Source organism: Scyliorhinus canicula, chromosome 5 (genome assembly GCF_902713615.1).
Source record: "Scyliorhinus canicula chromosome 5, sScyCan1.1, whole genome shotgun sequence".
NCBI lineage: Eukaryota > Metazoa > Chordata > Chondrichthyes > Carcharhiniformes > Scyliorhinidae > Scyliorhinus > Scyliorhinus canicula.
This window is the reverse complement of record NC_052150.1, coordinates 156,354,225-156,374,966: the sequence shown is the minus strand read 5'-3', so window position 1 is coordinate 156,374,966 and position 20,742 is coordinate 156,354,225. Positions and strand designations below refer to the sequence as shown.

General features: G+C 45.2%; 1 protein-coding gene across 2 annotated transcripts in view; it reads right to left on the bottom strand.

The window, feature by feature from the left end:
- The window catches only part of dnah5l (dynein, axonemal, heavy chain 5 like), a 493,661-nt gene that overhangs the window by 213,420 nt on the left and 259,499 nt on the right, over nucleotides 1-20,742 (bottom strand). For both annotated transcript variants that reach the window (XM_038797876.1, XM_038797875.1), the window contains exons 48-52: nucleotides 17,622-17,933; nucleotides 14,961-15,050; nucleotides 14,633-14,869; nucleotides 8,173-8,340; nucleotides 22-228 (exon numbers count right to left, since the gene is read on the bottom strand). In XM_038797876.1, the coding sequence (XP_038653804.1) occupies nucleotides 22-228; nucleotides 8,173-8,340; nucleotides 14,633-14,869; nucleotides 14,961-15,050; nucleotides 17,622-17,933 (1,014 nt within the window). The remainder of the gene's footprint in view (nucleotides 1-21; nucleotides 229-8,172; nucleotides 8,341-14,632; nucleotides 14,870-14,960; nucleotides 15,051-17,621; nucleotides 17,934-20,742) is intronic.

Here is a 20,742-nt window from a genome sequence, read left to right as displayed (position 1 = left end):
TGAGCTAAAGAACAGATTTACCTGATCACCCCATTCATTGATCACAGGCATATTAATGTCATCAATAAACATAGTCATTTTTTTGCCGCTGGGTGGGCCATATGTTGTACCCATTCGTTTATCCACATAACTTTCAATGCTCCGTTGGAACATATTTGGCAGGGTGGCAGAGGAGAAGTTCAAACTTTTGGTTGCATGGACCTCGGGATCAGATTTACTCATGTAGCCCTGGAATTTAATGTGCAACCCAAATTAATACCTCAGATACAATTCACAAATATAACAATCATCAGAATATTTCCTCTAAGCGAAGTATAACATAAGTTATCTCTGTCTATCCATATATGTAGTAAATTTAAATTACATAAACAGTGCTTGCCTGTCCCAGATGATTGAGGAAGCAATTTTAGATTTTCATTACATTAGTTAAGTCCTTTTTAAGATATTCTCTTTGAATAATTTAAATGCCAAACCACAAACTGCAGAACCTCTATTATTCTAAGCTGAGTGCTTGACAGTCCATTAGGTATCTTTCAAATGTCATTACCATTGTAACATAAAGAAAGAAAGACTCCCATGTGTATTTTGTATTCTTTCACAGTATGTGGGCTTCATTGGCTGGGGCAGACTTCATTGCCCATTCCCAATTGACCTTGAGAAAGTGGAGATGAGCCACCTTTTTAAACTGCTGCAGTTCATGTGTTGTTCGAGAGGGAGTTCCAATACTTCAACACAATGATAGTGAAGGAACGGCGGGCAATATAGTTACAAGTCAGAAGGTGAGTGGCTTTGAAGGGAATTTGCAGTTGGTGATGTTCTCATGCATCTGCTCCCCCTGTCTTTGAGTTGATAGAAATTGCTATCAAAGACTGGGAGTTGCTGTCAAAGGTGCTTTGGTGAGTTACTGAAGTGCATCTTGCATATAGTACACAATGCTGCCACTGTCCTTGATTGTGTCGAGCTTCTTGAGTGTTATTGGAGCTGCACTCATCCGGGCAAGTGGAGAGTATTCCATCACACTCCTGACTTGAGGTTTATTAATGGTGGATAGGCTTCGCAGAGTCAAAAGTGAGCTGCTCACCACAGAATTCCCTGTTCTTGTAGCCACAGTATTTATATAGAATCATAGAATCCCTACAATGCAGAAGGAGGCCATTTGGCCCATCAAGTCTGCACCGACCCTTTGAAAGAGCACTCTACCCATGTCCACTCACTCATCCACCCAGCCTATCTCCATAACCTAACCCACACATCCATGGACACTAAGGGGAAATTCATCATGGCCAATCCATCTAACCCGTATATCTTTGGACTGTGGGAGGAAACCGGAGCACCTGGAGGAAACCAATGCAGACATTTCCCTTTCATAAATCCATGATGATTCTGCCCAATCCTACCATTATTTTCTAAGTGTTCAGTTATAACATCCTTCAGAATAGATTCCGGCATTTTTCCTACTGATGTCATGCTAACAGCTCTGTAGATCTCTCCGTCCTTTCTTAAATTGGGGTTTACGTTTGCCACCTTCCAATTTTCAGGAACCATTCTAGAATCTATAGAATTCTATACACCACCAATGCATCCATTATCTCTGCAGCCCCCTCGTTCAAGACTCTACGATGTAGATCATCAGGTACAGGGGATTTAGCAACTTTCAGTCCAATTAATTTCTCCAGTACTACTTTTTAACTAACTCTAATTTCTTTCAGTTCCTCATTCTCTCTAGTCCCTGGTTCTCCAGTATTTCATGGATATTTTCTGCATCTTCCTCTGTGAAGACAGAAAGGCTCAGATTTTCATCATGATGGGGAGGCACCATTCTGATGGCAGAATCCTCTTTGGGGAAAATACCACCCACATGGCCACTGCATAGTAGCCCCATGAAAAGGCTTCTTTAACTTGTTCTTCAGATTTTAGAGATACTTTGCCTTTCCAGGGTAAGGTGGATCCGGCATTTTTATGGTACGGAAGTGGTAGCCATTGGCCCATTTTCAAATTTGTGCAATACATAATTAACAATAATCTGGTCATGGCAGCCATTGTCCCACAGGATAGCTTTGATCCACTTTATTTCTGTGTAAAGCTTGCAAGGTGATTAAATGGCTGGAGCTGTATTTATTAGGTTGTTCATAAGGCTAATAGGATTCTGCTATCTGTCGGAAAATATCTTCTACCTACCACACAATTAAGTACTGTCATATATGAATTTCAGTGCTGGTGCATTGTCAGGTAAACAGGCTGTACACTCCAGAACTTGGCTGATCAAATCACAGAGCACGTTCATTTTATTGTTCATAATCGGCAGATTGCCATTCTCAATGAGTCCCTACCTGCAAAACCCAAAACAAAATGTCTCCTGTAGTTCCAACCTTGGGTGGCACTTGTTGAACAATCTTGAGTGCGTTAATATCTACTGTCCCAGGGCCAAGACCTGAGTCTATAATTTTATAAAATATGTTATAAAATATTAGGCGGCACGGTGGCACAGTGGTTAGCACTGCTGAACCAGGGACTCGGGTTCAATTCCAGCCTTGGGTAACTATGTCCTCATAGACTGATTAAATTCCAGGAGTTTGCAGTTTCTCCCAGTGTCTGCATGGGTTTCCTCTAGCTGCTCCAGTTCACTCCTGCAGCCCTAAAATGTGTAGGTTAGGTGGATTGGCCATGATAAACTTGTCCCTTGGTGTCCAGGAATGTGCAGGTTAGGTAGGTTTATGGGAATAAGGTGCGGCAGTGGGCCTAGGTAAAGTGCTCTTTCAGAGGGTCAGTGCAGACTCGATGGGCCGAATGGCCTCCTTCTGCACTGAAGGGCTTTTATTTAAATATCATCCTGGCTAATTTATACATTTTTTTAAAAAACTGGACAAAGGCTTTAAAATGACTGAAGCCATGACTGGCTATGGCTCACAAAAAAGGAGTTTCCTGGTATTCAGGACCGTTGCTCCCTCATTATATCGAACAAAGAGCTAATGCCCCCTGTGGCGGCAGAGATCAAATCCCAAAGAATTGTTCCTGGCCATTGGAGACAATCAGTCTATGAGGACAAATGACCCTGAAATCTCTTTCTGAAATTAGTAATGAACAAAACAGAGGTCTTGTGGTGCAGTGCAAAGCTTCCCTGCCTCTAACCCAAAAGCTGTTGGTTCAAGTCCTACCCCAGGATTCGGTTAAGGAAGGTGATTGGATTGGATTTATTTATTGTCACGTGTACCGAGGTATAGTGAAAAGTATTTTTCTACAAGCAGCTCAACAGATCATTCAGTACATGGGAAGAAAAGGGAATTAAACAGAATTCAAGAAAATACCTAATAGGGAAACACAAGGTATACAATGTAACTACATAAGCACCAGCATCGGATGAAGCATACAGTGTGTAGTGTTAATGAGGTCAGTCAATAAGAGGGTCATTTAGGAGTCAGGTGACAGTGGGTAAGAAGCTGTTTTTGAATCTGTTTGTGCGTGTTCTCAGACTTCTGTATCTCCTGCCCGATGGAAGAAGTTGGAAAAGTGAGTAAGCCGGGTGGGAGGGATCCTTGATTATGCTGCCCGCTTTCCCCAGGCAGCGGGAGGTGTAGATGAAGTCCATGCATGGGAGGCAGGTCCGTGTGATGGACTGGGCGGTATTCACGACTCCCTGAAGTTCCTTGCGGTCCTGGGCCGAGCAGTTGCCATACCAGGCTGTGATACAGCCCGATAGGTGCGTTCATAATGCAGCTAAACAGGTTGAGTAACAGCCTGCAGAATCCTTCTACCATGCCGATGGCAGGCAGTAAGAATGGGAGAAACTCCTGGTCAACCATACTTGATGTAGAATGGCGCCCCTCAAGCTATAAGCCTCTGGTGACAGATTTGCAACCCATTCCAGGAAAAACCTCACTATGGGAACAGGTGAAAGAAATCTGCCTTGTGCACTACTAGGTACGGGAAGAGAAACAACAGTGGATGAAACATTAACCATCTCAAGAATTCAGACAAAGGAATATACATCCTTTGTCCAAACTGAAGTGGGAGTCATATCACATGACCCTACACCCCCTCCCAAACTGCTGGAACATGTAATATTGCCTTGTGGAGCTGGAAAACTCAGACTCAAATTATTCATCAAGCAGCAGCTCAGGGCAAGGGTTTGGTTCAGGTGAACGACTGGCCCCCATCTACACTGTTTCCACTAGATCGTCTGAACTTCTATACCAGTGCCTCCAAGTCTAATTTGTCTCTACGCGCCAACCTCATTGTAGAATTCCTGACTAGTCGGAAAGCAAATTATCCAGCAGCAATCTTCAAACTGCTGACCCTGAAAGAGTACACCATCGGACTTTGATTCTGGTCTCTGGACATAGGTGAAACAATCTTCGATCTGTGGTCTTTTCCCTATACTTCTTTCTTTTGTTATACCTCTTTTATTGTATGAACGTACTGGGGGTTATGTAGCAACACCGCAAACCCCCGTTTTTGAGTGTGTGTAAAATAAAATGCCCTTCTGATTTTATCATATCTCGAGTTTGCTCTGGAGTTGTTAATAGAAATTGGATTATATTAAAGCTGAGGGGTTGTGGAAAATATGCCACCACTTAAATTAAGACACCTTTCTGTTTACGGACATTCTGTGACATACATTCATATGTAAGGATCTATTCTCGGCAAACAAAAGGAATATGTTCAAGTTATGTGTGTATTTTGAATTATCTGGGAGCTAGGGGAGCTTATACTTTCATGTTCCTCTCCCCATGGCAAAGCACCTTGGCTAATTAGAGTTGACGTGCCAACCAATCAACATCCTTTAGTTTTGTAGTATAAAATGCGGTGATTGTTAGTAATTTGTCAATTTACTGATGCGTGCAAGACGAGAAGCTTTGGCAGTATGTCTCTCTTTTCAGCAATCTCTCAGTAGTTACACTAGTTAATTCCTTATTCAATTGGTTAAAAATACCTATTTCATGTTACCTTTTCTATAATTTCCATATATCATCTAAAATCATAGAGTTATAGGGCGGTATTCTCCGCTCCCGATAAAAATCGGGATGGCTGTCGTGAAATCGGCCGAGCTTCACGACAGCCTCGGGGCCCGCTCCCCGCACCTAATTCACCCCCACCCGGGGGGCTAGGAGCGGGCCCCCATCATTCCTGGCCGCGACCTCATCGCGCCAGATGACATCAGTGCGCAGACAGCACGAACCCGCGCATGCGCGGTGCCATCTTTCTCCTCTGCCGCCCGGCAAGACGTGGCGGCTTGATCTTGCCGGGCGGCGGAGGGGAAAGAGTGCGTCCGTTTTGGACGCTGGCCCGACGATCGGTGGGCACCGATCGCGGGCCTGTCCCCTCCCGTGCACAGTCGCGGTGCTCCCGTCCAAATCGGGTCCCTAGATGCCCCAAACGGGCATCTGCCGCCCGTTTCACGAATGCAGCGACCAGGTGCGGTTGCTGCCGTGGTGAAACAGGCGTGAAAGGCCGGCCGCTCGGCCCATCAGGCTCGGAGAATCGGCGTTCGCCGTGAAAAACGGCGAGCGGCGATTTTTCCGAGCGGGGGGAAGAGAATCACTGAGGGCGCCAGGGGGGCGTAAAAAATGTCGGGAGGCCCTCCCACGATTCTCCCACGCCACGTGGGGAGCGGAGAATTCCCCATAGAGTCATACTGTACAGAAGAGGCCCTTCGACCCATTAAGTCTGCAGCAAAAAAACTACACTGCATCTACACAAATTCCACTTCTACCCTCCCAGGCAGACTCCCACCAACCTCTGGGTAAAAAATGTTTTCCTCAAAACCCTTCTAAACCTCCTACCCCTCACGTTAAAATTATGCCCCCCTTGTTATTGACCCTTCAACTAAAGGGAACAGCTGCTTCCTATCCACCCTTTCCATAGCCCTCATAGTCATATACACCTCAGCTTTCTCTGTTCTAAATAAAACACCAGAGAAAGGAGCAGTGCTCCGAAAGCTAGTGATTCCAAACAAACCTGTTGGACTTTAACCTGATGTTGTAAAACCTCTTACTGTGTCCACCAGAATCCAATGCTGGCATGTGCACTTCATAAATAAAACAACCCAAGCCTATCCAAGCTCTCTTCACAGCTCAAATGTTCCATCCCAGGCAACATCCTGGTGAATCTCCTCTGCAACCTTTCCAGTGCAATCACATCCTTCCTACAGTAAGGCGACCACAACAGCACACAGTACTCCAGCTGTGACATAACCAAAGTTTTGTACAGCTCCAACATAACTTCCTTCCTTTTGTAATCCATGCCATGACTGTTGAAGGCAAGTGTCCCATATTCCTTCTTAACTATCCTACTAACCTGTCCTGCCGCCCCCAAGATCCCTCTGAGCTTCTTAGTGTCCTGAAATTCATTGAGTACTCGCTTGTCTTGTTAATCTTTCCAAAGTGTATCACCTCACATTCTTCAGGGTTAAATCCAATCTGCCACTGATCTGCCCATGTGACCAACCCATCTACATCTTCCTGCAACCTAAAACCTTCTTCTTTACTATTAACCACCCTGCCACTCTTCATGTCATTCACAAACTTATTTATTATCCACCCCCCCCTCCCCCTCCCCAATTCTCATCTATATCATTTATATATATCAATAACAATTAGGGACACCACCTCCTTTTTTACACCCTCTCCTGTCTCTTCTGAAGATCCTATCCCCCAGAATGTTGAGTTGCCAGCACTGCCCCTTCCTTAACCATATTGCTATGATGGCAACAATATCACAATTCCATGTGCCAATCCACGCCCTTAACTCATCAATCTTACCGATAATACTCTTAGCATTAAAGTAGAGGCCCTCCAGTTTGCCTTACTCCGTTGGAATTCAACATGGCTGAACTCCTTCTGTCTTGGTTCTTTTAGTATAGAATGCTGTGTCCCTAATACTCTGCGTCCCCCACCTCCGAGCAAACTAGTTCAAACTCCTCCCAACACTACACTCGCAAACCCACTCACAAAAGGTATTGATCCCATTCTGGTTTAGGTGCAGACCATCCATTTGCACATATCCCACCTTCCCCAGAAACAGTCCCAGTGATCCAGGAATCTAAAACCATCCCTCCTGCACCAACTCCTGAGCCACACATTCATTTGCCCTATTCCCCTATTTATCTACTCCCTTGCATGTGACACAGGGAGTAACCAGAGATTACAACCTCTGAAGTCCTGCGTTTTAATCTGCTGCCTAGTTCCCTGAATTAATGATGCAACTTCTCAGCCTTCATTCTACCTATATCGTTGGTACCAACGTGTATCATGACCTCTGACTTCTCTCACTCCCCCTTTAGGATTCCCTGAAGCCGTTCAGTGACATTCCTACTTTGTTCTTTGAGAGGCAAAACACCATCCTGGAGTCACATCTGCGGCTGCAGAATCACCTGTCTTTTCTCCTAACTGTTGAATCTTTTATCACTATCGTTCTTCCCTCCTTCTTCCTCTCCTCCCGGATAGTCAAGCTGCTTGTGGAGCCAGAAGCTTGACTTTGACTGTACTCAGTTTTGTCCATGGTAATGCTACATGTTTTCATGCTATGCTTTCAGTTGCCTAGGTTCTCTCTATGCTCTGGAAGCCCCCCCCCCCCCCCCCCCCCCCCCAACCCCCCCACCTACATTTCTTGACCTCTCCATTCCTACCTCTATTAAGACAATTCTTGAAACCTGCCTCTCTGACCAAACTTTCAATCATCTGACCTAATATCTCTTTATCTGGCTTGGTGTCATATTTTGGTGTATACTGTCTGTGAAGAACCTTGAGCTGTTTTATTCTGTCAACAGTGAAAATATACATATAATATTTTGATGTTATGCTTATGCATATCTGAATTTACAATAAAAATCATAATAATCTTTATTAATGTCACAAGTAGGCTTACATTAACATTGCAACGAAGTAACTGTGAAAAGCCCCTAGTCACCACACTCCGGTGTCTGTTCCGGTACACTGAGAGAGAATTCAGAATGCCCAATTCACAAGCACGTCTATTGGGACTTTTGGTTGGAAACTGGAGCACCGGAGGAAACCCACACAGACACAGGGAGAACGTGCAGACTCCACACAGACAGTGACCCAAGTGAAAATTGAACCTGGGACCCTAGCACTGTGATGCAACAGTGCTAACCACTGTGCTAGCGTGCCACCCATTTGTAGGCTGTTGTAGAAGTTGTAGGCATCAATGTCATACCTTGATCATAACTGTCTTGGCTGTTCCCTGTTCACCGATGAGCAACACAGCCTTTTCCTGTTTCATGATTGTGTGCATAAGAAGATCGGTGCAGACATTGTCTACATTTGGTACCAGGATTGATGAATATGCTGGCACAGAGTCAGGTGGGTAAATATATTCAGGTACCTGAAATTGAAACACACAGTTCTCTTACTTAACTTACATTGAAATTATTCAATTATTTTTGGCCCATTTACAATGCAGCCACAATGTAAAATTTCAGTTCTACTCTGAATTTGCTCTGGGGAGGAAATAACTGACAAATTTACATCAATCTGAAATCTCTTTATCTCAGATTTGAAGTAGCGACAATAATATATTTGAAGTCGATTAGATATAAATCTTTACAGACCTCAGACACTGAATCAAAATAGGAATACTTTCCACACCAAGCTTCGGTGTGATGGAGGAGGAGGTGGAGGTAGGAAGAGGTGGACTGAGCATCAAGTGATCATTTCCATGACTGTCACAAGTTTCCCCTCCTCTGGAGACCTTCCCTCCACAGCCCTAGCTATGCCTGCCTTTGCATGTGATATGTGGAACATTCTGGACCTACGCAAGTTCCCTTCTTCACATCTTTTTCCAAAAAATGAATGAATGAATAATTGAACTAGAGTGTTTTCCTGCTCTCGCCCTGAACTGGATACATTTTCTCTGTCTACATTTTTGGGGAAAGGCTCCCGACCAATATGGACGATCGCTTCACTGATTCCCATTTCTTCCCAACCCACTTCCCAGAACAAATTTATTCCATTTCCCCTCCTTCCATATCAATGCTTCTGAGAAGCCTTCCTTTTATTTCAACTCATGATTCCTCTTCACTCCAAAGACAGGGGCTGGAATTCTCCATTTCAGAGACTAAGTGCTGATGACGGGACTGAATCGATGGTGTTCTATGAGCCCGAAAGCGGCGCTGGTCCCTGAGCAATTCAGACCTATTAATGGGCTAGCACCGGCACCACATGAAACTAGTGCAATTCCAATGCATTATGGCATCCAATTCGCCGGGTTCAGGATTGGCACTCGAGAACCTTTCAAGCTGCAGCCATATGTAAGCAGTCCACTCCCTGTACACCCTCATTTAAGCCAGGAAGAGGGCACCCCGAGGAGCGGCACACCGTTTCGCTGATGTGGAGTTGAGACTATGCTGGAAGCCGTGAAGGAAAGGTGGGACACCCTGTTCCCTGGAGTGGGAAGGAGGCTGCCACCCACCACTGTACACTGGACCTGGGCGCAGGTGGCAGAGGTCGTGAGCGCTGTGGGCCCCACCGCCAGGACTGGCCAGCAGTGCTGTAAAAAGCTGGACAACCTCCTTCGGGCGGCCAGTGTAAGTAACTAGCACGTTTCCCCTGACACCGGCCTCCTTCCCACACACCCATAACCCTCCCACCCAGACGGTGACTGAACCCCACACGCCGACAGTCTGCTGTCACCCCAAATTGCACCTCATGCCAATACCCATACCGCCCACCATGGCCGGGTGCCCTGAATAACCAGGCCACTAGCTGCCCACCACCTGTGCTGCCCGCGTCTGACTGCCTCACACTGTGCATTTTCTGTCCCTCCATCCCCAGGAGAAGGTGGCGCACAACTGCAGAGACAGAGAGCAGATTAGGGGGGGGGGGGCACAGCACCTGATGCCCCTCACTGCCTCGGAGCAGCGGGCATTGGACCTGGCCGGTGGGCCCGGAGAGCGGCAGTCGCCCAGGCAGAGGTCTGTATCGGGGAACCAAGTGAGCGTCCTCTTGAGTTGTGGAGTCCCTATGGCACACATGGTACCACCGTACCTCCCACACACCACCCACTGCCCCCATACCCCACCACCCCATCCCAGCACCCCACAACCTCCACTCCACCTCCTTCTCAACATTCAATAGGGAAATTGGCCTGTGTGACCCGCATAGCTCAGGGTCCTCATCCCGCTTCAGGATCAGTGAGATCGAGGCATGTGACATTGTTGGGGGAGGACTTACCCGCTCCCTTGTCTCATTTAATATCCTCATCAGCAGAGGGCCCAGAGAGCTTTTTGTAAAATTCCACTGGGTAGCCGTCCGGTCCCAGGGCCTTACCCGACTGCATCGCCTCCAGCCCCTCTGCTATTTCTTCAATCCCGATCGGGGCTCCCAACCCCTCCACCAACCCTTCCTCCACCTTTGGAAACTTCAACTCACCCAGGAACTGCCTCATCCCCTCTACTCCAGCTGGGGGCTCTGACTCATATAGCCGGCTATAAAACTCTTAAACACCCTGTTCACCCCTGCTGGGTCCAAGACCGTGTTCCCAGCTCTGTCCTTCACTCTACCTATCTCCCTGACCGCTTCCAATTTCCTTAGCTGGTGTGCAAGCATTCTACTGGCCTTCTCTCCATACTCATAGATCGCCCCCTCGCCTTCCTCAGCTGCTCCACTGCCTTCCCCGTAAACAACAGATCAAACTCCATCAGTAGCTTCCGCCGCTCCTTCAATAACCCTGCCTCCGGGGTCTCCGCGTATCTCCTGTCTACCTGGAAATTTCCCCAACCAACCTATCTATCTCTGCTCTCTCCACCTTCCTCCTGTGGGCCTGTATCGATATTAGCTCCCCTCTAACCACTGCCTTCAGCGCTTCCCAAACCATTGCTGCCGAGATTTCCCCCGTGAGGTTTATTTCCAGATAGTTCTGGATGGACTCCCTCACGTGCCCGTACACCCCCTCGTCCGCTAACAGTCCTACGTCCAATCTCCATTGCGGTTGCTGGCCCTCCTCCTTGAACACCTGTAGAACCACTCAATAAGGGGCATGGCCCCCCACAGCAATCGCCAAATACTCGGTATCTACCACCCCACCAATAGAGCCCTGTTCAGAATTTAAAAATCGATCTGGGAGTATACTTTATGTACATGTAAAAAGAAAGAAACCTCCTTCGCTCTTGGCCGACCAAACCTCCATGGGTCTATCCCACCCATCTGCTCCAAGAACCTCTTTAGTTCCTGCGACATTGCTGACACCCTCCCTGTCTTTGAGCTCGACCGGTCCAACCTTGGGTCAATGACAATATTAAAGCCCCCCCCCCCACCCCCCCATGATCAGCTCATGTGAATCCAGGTCCAGGATCTTCCCTAACGCCCGTCTTTTAAATTCTGCATCATCCCAGTTTGGTGCTCATACATTCACGAGCATCATTGGTGTCCCCTTCAGCTTCCCGCTGACCATGATATACCTGCTCCCCATATACGCAACTATTTTCCCCACCTCAAATGACACCCGTTTATTAATCAGGATCGCGACCCCTCCCTTGTCTTGGAGTCAAACCCCAAGTGAAATACCTGCCTGACCCACCCCTTCCTCAATCTGGTCTGATCTGTTACCCTCAGGTGTGTCTCCTGTAGCATTGCCACATCCGCCTTCAATCCCCTCAAATGCGTGGTCACATGAGCCCTCTTAACTGGCCCATTCAGCCCTCTAACGTTCCACATGATCAGCCTGACCGGGAGGCATCACACCCCCACCCCCTGCCGATCAACCATCACACTTCTTAGGCCATACTCCAGCTTGCGTCCCATCGGCCTGCCCTTCGGAAATCTCCGTCCTCGATCTCCCATTTGTCTTCCAGCAACAATCCTTACCCTGTCAGCAGAGCAATCCCCCCCCCCCCCACTTCCGCACCCCCCCCATTAACAACACAACAATTCCAATCCCCTTTAGCAAACTTCTCATCTGCTGCCCTCCACTGTGCTTCCGTGAGATAGCCTGCCCAGCTAGCCTGTAGCTCCCCCCCCCCCCCCCCCCCCCCCCCGCCCCATGGCGCCAAACATCCGACCCACAATTGTTTCCCCCCGGACATACATAATCAAAAACACAGTTCCAACTAAACACAAAGAAAAGACAAAGAAGATCCATCCACCCTTGTCCCACCAGCACCACGTTAACATTCTTCTTGAAAAGGGCTGATTTTACTCGGTTGAATCCCGCTATTCTTTTGTCCAGATGCACACTGAGGTCCTGGTAGATGCGCAGCAGGCTGTTCTCCCACTTGCAGCTCCGTGTCTGCTTGTCCCACCGCATCCAGGAACCGGTGCATTCACACCACCATCGCCCTCGGTGGCTCGTTCACACGTGGTCTCCTTGCAAGCATTCTGTGCGCTCTATCCACTTCCAAGGGTCGAGCAAACGCCCCATCACCCATTAATTTCTTGAGCATATTTGCCACATCGGCCCTTGCATCTGTTCCCTCGCAGTCCTCAGGGAAGCCGACGATCCTCAAGTTCTGTCAACGGGACATGTTCTCCAGGTCCTCCACCTCCACCAGGGGGCTGTTTAGCACACTGGGCTAAATTGCTGGCTTTTAAAGCAGACCAAGCAGGCCAGCAGTACGGTTCGATTCCCGTAACAGCCTCCCTGAACAGGCGCCGGAATGTGGCGACTAGGGGCTTTTCACAGTAACTTCATTTGAAGTCTACTCGTGACAATACGCGATTTTCATTTTCATTTCATTTCTCCTGCAGCCTTTTCTGCTGATCCCTCATCAGCCCCACCTGAAACTCCAGCGCAGTTAGGTGTTCCTCGTGCTCGCCCACCTTCTCCTCAACCTTCCAGATCGCCCAACCTTGGGCTTCCAGCCCCTCCTCAACCTGGTCAATTGATGCTTTGATTGGGTCCAGATCTTCCTCCTTTTGCTTGCCGAAACTTTGCTGAATAAATTTCACCAGCTGCTCTGTTGACCACTGGGCCGCTGAGACAGTACCCTGTACCTCTGCCATATTATTCTGTGCTGTGGGTTTTACACGTGCCTCGTCTGCTCGATTTGTCTTCCTCATACGACCACTTCTGGTCCACGTCTCCATATACTGATGTGGGATTCCTCCTCACTGTCCCATCCACCCCCGATTTTTCAAATAAAATTTGAAAAAAGTCAGGGAAAAACGTCCAAAAGGACCATCATGAGCAGGAGCTACCAAATGTGCGACCTCCTACTCCGTGGCTGCCACCAGAAGTTGAGTACACTGTTTTTGAGGGGGCAGAGAATCGGAAAAACAGCGCCGCCCCCCGATTTCGGCGTAAAAATGGATTCTCCGGCCGATCGTCGAATGCAATTTTGGCGTCGGCAATCGGAGAATCCCGCCCCCTAGCTCTAAGCTATTCTCTAAAATAGACACAGTGTCAGTATCTGAGCTGGTGGCTGAGTGTGATAACAAGTGAAAATGCTGTGTCTTCATCATTTTTTTGTGATTTTCATCCACTCCCTGAGAATTGTGAGCCCCACATCCATTTTAAGGAGCTATTCAATTTAGCCACCATTATGTTACAAGCTAAAATATGCAGATTTCTGCAACCTCCTGATCCCTACCTCTGCCATGTTGTCTGCTTGGCATACTTCTCCCTAATATTGCTAATCTATAGGGCCAAACTCCCAAAGATATTTCTTGCACCTTACATCAAATCATTATAGAGAATCATTGCAGAAATCTTGCAGGAGATCAACATTTTGTTCCACTTTGCACCAAATAACTATAAGCAACCAGTAACTAACTCATAAGATGTGAAAATATAACTAACATAACAATTTTGGTTAAACAACATAAATTAATATTATGTGACTTCATGTTTAACCTCAATGGGGAATTAAAATTAAACAGTTATCAGCAAAAAAAAGAGCAAAACAAGAGAAAATGCACTTTCTAGCATCTTTCACATGTTCAAACGTTCACGTTTCACACCCTAAAGTGCTTCATGGCTCATGAATTATTTTTAAGCATAGATACAGCTGCTTTGTAAGAAAATGTGGTCAGCAATTGCACAAAGTAAGATCTCACAAAAGGGATGAGATGAATGGTCAGTGAATTTGTTTTTGTGATGCTGTTTGAGCGATCAGTGTTGGCCAGAGGACAGGGTGAACTCCACGAGTCACTTTTAAATTGTGCTGTGGCATCTTTTACATCCACTTGAAAGGTCAGATGGGGCCTCCGTTTATTCTCTTTTTTTCAAAAGACTGCATCTCTGACAATAAGCTAAGCTCCCAGGACCCCACTGAAAGATCAATTTTGATTAAGTGATGTAATCCTGACGTGGGATTTGAATGTACAAACCTCTGAATCAAAAGCAAGATTGTGAACACTGTGCAAAAGCTGTAATGTACATTTGCGAAGAGGAAATTGTCAAGTTTGCACCTTTTTCCCTGGTGAGGATTAGTTTGGGAAGGCTGTAGCTTTCCTCTGGTTTTACGCTGTCCTATTCTGTTCCCATCTCACTTTGAGGCCCTTCAATGTTTCTCCAGGCCTGAGGAGCTTACAAATGCAAAATATGCACCTTGGGTACAAATGTTCTTCATCCAATGATTGAGTGTGAAATTAATTGTTTTTTAGTTATGTATCAGTGCTTCTTTCAACCACAATTATATCAGACGTCTCAATCATATTTTTTTACATGATAGAATACTAACCCTCTCTGACCAGTGCTCCCACTGACCATCAGCACGGACAACAAATTCAAAGATAGTTTCTTCTCCTTCAGTCACTGGAAGTTCGAGTGGTGCAGAATGATTCCGCAGAAAGCTTTCCATCTTAACCCTGTCATTCAACTCCAGAAGAGCTCCAATTGACCACATTACAGCAAAAATGAATAAGCGGGCAACTTGCTCTGGGCTGGGCTGCTTGTCTTCAATTCCTGGCAATAGGCCCTAAAAAAATTGCATTATTTCATTATTTACTCAGTTTGAAACATGTGTTTAAGAATGGAAGTATCCTTGTTTTACTAGGCAATTTGATTACCTGCAAAAGGTCAATAGCTTGTTTAATGTACATGCATTCCAGAATTTGCATTTTTGGTGTCACGGCAGTAAAGACAAAGCTGATCAAATCCTTGAAAAGAGAAAAGGAAATATTACAAATGGTATTCACAAAAATACCTAGTGATACTGGAAAGTATGCAATTATGTGAGATGTAGTCTTGTCTCAACAAAAATAATTAGAAATTTATATTATATATTAATTTGATATAAAATTGTCAGACAATAGATGAATTCAATGTAAAGATCCCTGGCCGAGATTTTCTGGTTGTTCACAGCGGTGGGATCTTCCGGTTCCGCTAACAACGAACTCCCACCACAGTTCCCTGATGGCAAGGGGTGCATTCAATGCAAAATCCATTGACAATGGCAGGACCAGAAGATTCCGGCACCAGCCAATGGCAGACCACCTAACGCCGCCACGAAACACCTGCCGGTTGCTTGATAAGTCCCACCATTAAATGAAACTTTTTACATGTGTTGTGACATAACCATAGGTAAATCATTGAAACGAATTGCAGAATGTTTTAATACATACAATAACAGATGACAGATGGCTGCTTTAGTGACTGGAAGTCAGTGTCCAATGGTGTACCACAGGGATCTGTGTTGGGTCCCCTATTGTTTGTCATTTATATAAATGACATGATGACTATGTCGGGGAGTAGGATCAGTAAGTTTGCGGGTGACACCAAAATTCGTCGGGTGGTTGACAGTGAGGTTGAGTGTCTTGGGTTACAGGAACATATGGACCAGATGGCCAAATGGACAGAAAAGTGGCATATGGAATTTAATCCTGAAAAATGAGGTAATACACTTTGGAAGGAGTGATAAGACAAGGAACTATTCAATGAACGGCATGACACTGGGAATTTCCCCTTGGAGTGTTTGTCCATAGATCTCTGAAGGTAGAAAGGCAGGTTAATAGGGTGGTGAAAAATGCATTCGGGACACTTGCCTTTATCAATCGAGGCATAGGTTACAAAGGCAGGGAGGTCATGTTGGAGTTATATAGAACTTTGGTGAGGTCACAGCTGGAGTACTGCAATTCTGGTCGCCACATTATAGGAAGAATGTGATTGCACTGGAGGAGGTGCAGAGGCGATTCACCAGGATGTTGCAGGGATGGAACATTTAAGTTACAAAGAGAGGTTTCGATAGGCTTGGGTTGCTTTCTCTGAAGCAGAGAAGACTGAGGGGCAACCTGTTTGGGGTGTACAAGATTATGAGGGGTATAGACAGGGTGGATAGGGAGCAGCTGTTCCTCTTAGTTAAAGGGTCGGTTATGAGTGGACACAAGTTCAAGGTCAGAGGAAGGAGGTTTAGAGGGGATTTGAGGAAAAACCTTTTTACCCAGAGGGTTGTGACGGTCTGGAATGCACTGCCTGGAGGTTGGTAGGGGCCTGTTGCCTCACATCCTTTAAAAAATACCTGGATGAGCACTTGGCATTTAATAAAATTCAAGGTTCTGGGCCAAGTGCTGGCAGATGGGATTAGGTAGGCAGGTCAGGTGTTTTTCAATCACTTGATGGCATGAAGGGCCTCTTATGTGCTGTGCTGTGAACTTGTATTCATAAAGTGTCTTTAATGTGGTAAAACATCCCAAGGCGCTTAGCTCGAGCATTGATTTTTTAAAATATAAATTTAGAGTACCCAATTATTTATTTTCCATTTAAGGGGCAATTTAGCATGGCCAATCCACCTAACCTGCACATCTTTGGGTTGTGGGGGTGAAACCCACGCAGACTTGGGTAGAATATGCAAATTCCACACGGACAGTGACCCAGGGCCAGGATTCGAACCCGGGTCCTCAGCGCCGTAGTCCCAATGCTAGCCACTGCGCCAATATTAGAGCAAATGACCAAACGCCTGGTCAAAGAGGAAGGTTTTAAGGAGCGTCTTAAAGGAAGAAAAAAAGGTTGAGAGGCAGCAAGGTGGAAGGGAATTCCAGAGTTTCGGACCTTGCTATCTGGAGGGTGGGATAATGGTGGAGTGTTTCAAGAGGTTGGAATTAGAGGAGGACAGATAGCTCAGAGGCGTGCAGAGCTGGAAGAAATTAAAGAGATGGGGAGGAAAGAGGCCATAGAGGGTTTTGGAAACAGGGATGTGAATTTTATAATCGAGGTATTGAGAGCCTATGGAGGTCAGTGAGCACAAGAGCGATGAATGAGTGGAACTTGGTGTATATCAGCAGATGGGTAGTAGAATTTAGAATTTAGGATGGTCTCAAACTCATGGAGGATGGAAATGAAAGGCCAACTAGGAATGTATTTGAATAATCAAGTCTAGAGATGACAAAGACGTGGAATTGGAACTGGGGGGCAGGTGATTCTCCAGCTATGATTGGATAGATAAGAATGGAATAAAGCAAGTGAAGTCCCATGACAGTGGAGAGACATTGTAGGACGTGTGGTCAACCATGTGAAAGGCTTCAGATGGGTCAATAAGAACAAGAAGGGCTAGTTTACCTTTGTCATAGGCACATAGGATGTCATTTGCAACTATGCTAACTTAATGAGAAGCATAACATTTTTGGTAACTTATTATGTTGGGGACAAAAATGATTAATGTCTGCAAAAGGATATATTTCTATTTGAGGTGAAATATCTTTAATGCTAAACATTGGAAGAAAAACAATGAATACCTGGAAAACATTCTCAAAGCAGTTCCAAAGAAGGTCAGACTGTGCTGTGGGTAATTTCTGAAGCCATGCTTTGAGTATAGGCTTCCAGTCTAGCACTGATGAACTCATAAACACCATGCCATTTCGAGATACAGTAGCTGGGGAGGCATTGTCAATGTTATGAGGCTCAAAAACAATTTTACAGTTTGGTGCCATTGGGATACGATCACCATTGGCTAGTGTAAGAGTTTTGTTGTCATCCAAAACAGAATTAAGATTCTCAATCCAAATGGCATCTACAGGTCCATCCAATACTATCCAAATATGTTCTCCCTGCAAAGAAAGTTTTCAAAATAATTTCTTTGTCAATAGATTTTCATAAATAAACAAAAATCTTAATAATTACTTTATATATGTGTATGTGCCATATATATCGATATACGCATCACATTTATATGCCCTCCATTTTCACAGACACAACTTGCTGTTGTCATGATGTTTGGCCACACACTTTGATTTTCCAGTTAACCATTGACTATCTTTGTCAAACATAGATAAAACTTGAAATATAACATTTAATACAATTTTTTTTTAAAAATTCTGTGCAAAACCAATAAATCTAGATGATCTGAAAAGAACTGGGCAGATACCATTGCTAGAAGATGGAGTGTTGCTTTTCACCACCTCCACATCCATTCAACACACCTTAGCACCTTTAGCACCCGTGGGAAGAGAATGTACAGGAAGCCAGAATTAGAGGAGCTCGGATGTCTTGAAGGATTATAGGGCTGGAGGCAACTCCAGAGATAGGGAGGGGTGAGGTCCTGAAGGTAATTGAAAACATGGATAAGAATTTTAAAATTAAGGTGCTGCTTGGCCAGGAGTCAATGTCGGTGAATGGGCACAGGCTGCTCCCAGTTACTAATGCATTCTAGGCACATGAGATCACTGAGATCCAAATTAACATTTTTAAATCTTCAAAACCAAACATAAGTGATATTTCTAAACTAATCCTTCTTGTTTATATTGTGAGATTATTATTTTCAATAATCTAGTCAAAATGTATTTTTACTTTTGTTTTTTAGTTTGTGGCTCAGTAAGCTCCTCTGCATATGGTTTCGCTTTGATACTATTAAAGCAGAAGAGAGTTCATTTTATACATAATTCCTGTAGCGTTTGTTCTGTTTAGTTTTAATATGCTTACCATTAAATTAGCTTTCCTTCTAGAGAGATAATTTAGCCTCACCCTTTCTTACAAAACAATTTTGTGCCGCATAGTTTTTTTTAATATATTCATGAGCTGCAGGTTTCGTTGGCTAGATGATTTTTTGCCCATCCCTGATTACCCTTGAGAAGGTGGTGCTGAGTTCTGTCTTGAACCGCTGCAGTCCATGTGGTGTAGGCATACCCATACTGCTGTTAGGCCAGCACAGTAGCACAGTGGATAGCACTGTTGCTTCACAGCTCCTGGGTCCCAGGTTTGATCCCCGGCTAAGGTCAATGTCTGTGTGGAGTCTGCACATTCTCCCTGTGTCTGTGTGAGTTTTCTCCGGGTGCTCTGGTTTCCTCCCATAAGTCCTGAAAGATATACTGTTAGGTAATTTGGACATTCTGAATTCTCACTCAGTGTAGAAGAGCTGAACTGAAAAGATGAGGTGAGAGTGACTGCCCTTGACATCAAAGCAGCATTTGACCAAGTGTGGCATTAAGGAGTCCTATCAAATCTGGATTCAATGGAAGTCGGAGGGGAAACTCTCCACTGGTTAGAGTTATGCATGGCACAAAATAATTGCTGGAGATCAAAGATCTCAGCTCCAGGCAGGAGTTCCTCTGGGTAGTGCCATAGACCCAACCATCTTCAGCTGCTTCACCAATGACCTACCGTCCATCACAAGATCGGAATTTGGGATTTTTGCTGATGATTGCATAATGTTTAGCAACATTTATGCCATTTCAAATACTGAAGCAGTCCACATCTATATACCGCAAGACATGGACAATATCCAGGCTTGGGTTGACAAGTGGCAAGTTATATTTGCGCCATACAAGTGCCAAGCAATGACCATATCCAATGAGAGAGACTCTAACCATAGCCCCTCGCCATTCAATGGAATTATCTTTTCTGAATCCCCTGCTATCAACATCCTAGGGGTTACCATTCATCAGAAACTGAACTGGACTAGCCATATAAACATTGCAGCTACAGAGTAGGTCAGAGGCTAGGAACCCTGTGGTGAGTAAGTCACATCCTGACTGCACAAAGCCTGCCCACCACCTGCAAGGCACAAGACAGGAGTACGCTCCACTTGCCTGAATGTGCGCAGCTCCAACAAAACACAAAAAGCTTTAACCATCCAGAAGCAACCTGCTTGATTGGCACCCCATCCACTCCCTCCAACATCAATTCACAGTAGCAGCAGCAATGTGTGCTATCTACAAAAGGGAACTCCCCAAAGCTCCTTAGACAGCACCTTCCAAACCCCTAACTGTTGTATTACTGAGTTAAGTAATATATTTAATTATTAGCTGCTGTTTATCCAGAAGGGTCTGATCGTGTGATCCTGAAGAAACCACGAGTCTTCAAATTAAAGCAAGCTAATTTATTAAGTAATGATTAATTAGAATTGAGTTTGACACTCTACAGAACTATCACTAGTAATTAAGTAATTAAATATTAAAGTATTAACTGATTCAAAACTATACGTGCTAACTATGCTGTGATCTATCTCTCATACACTAGGTGTCTAGTCATTCTTGGGTTGAAAGAGACCAAGATCCTCTGGGTGCTGATACTTGTAGTGGGATCTAGTGGTGCCCTCTAGTGGTAGTGTTACAGTTAGATGTCATAATTAACCCTTTAGTTATCTACACATATGCATATCATTACACCAACCACTACCATCTAGAACAGGGGTGGGCAAACTTTTCCGTGCAAGGGCCGCATTCAGAAATTCACAATTCACAAAGGGCCGCATAGTATATTAAGTAAAATAATTACTTCACCCGGTTATGATTCTGGGCGCCTCATATAGAACATAGAACAGTACAGCACAGAACAGGCCCTTCGGCCCTCGACGTTGTGCCAAGCAATGATCACCCTACTCAAGTCAACGTATCCACCCTATGCCAGAAAGTAATCCAA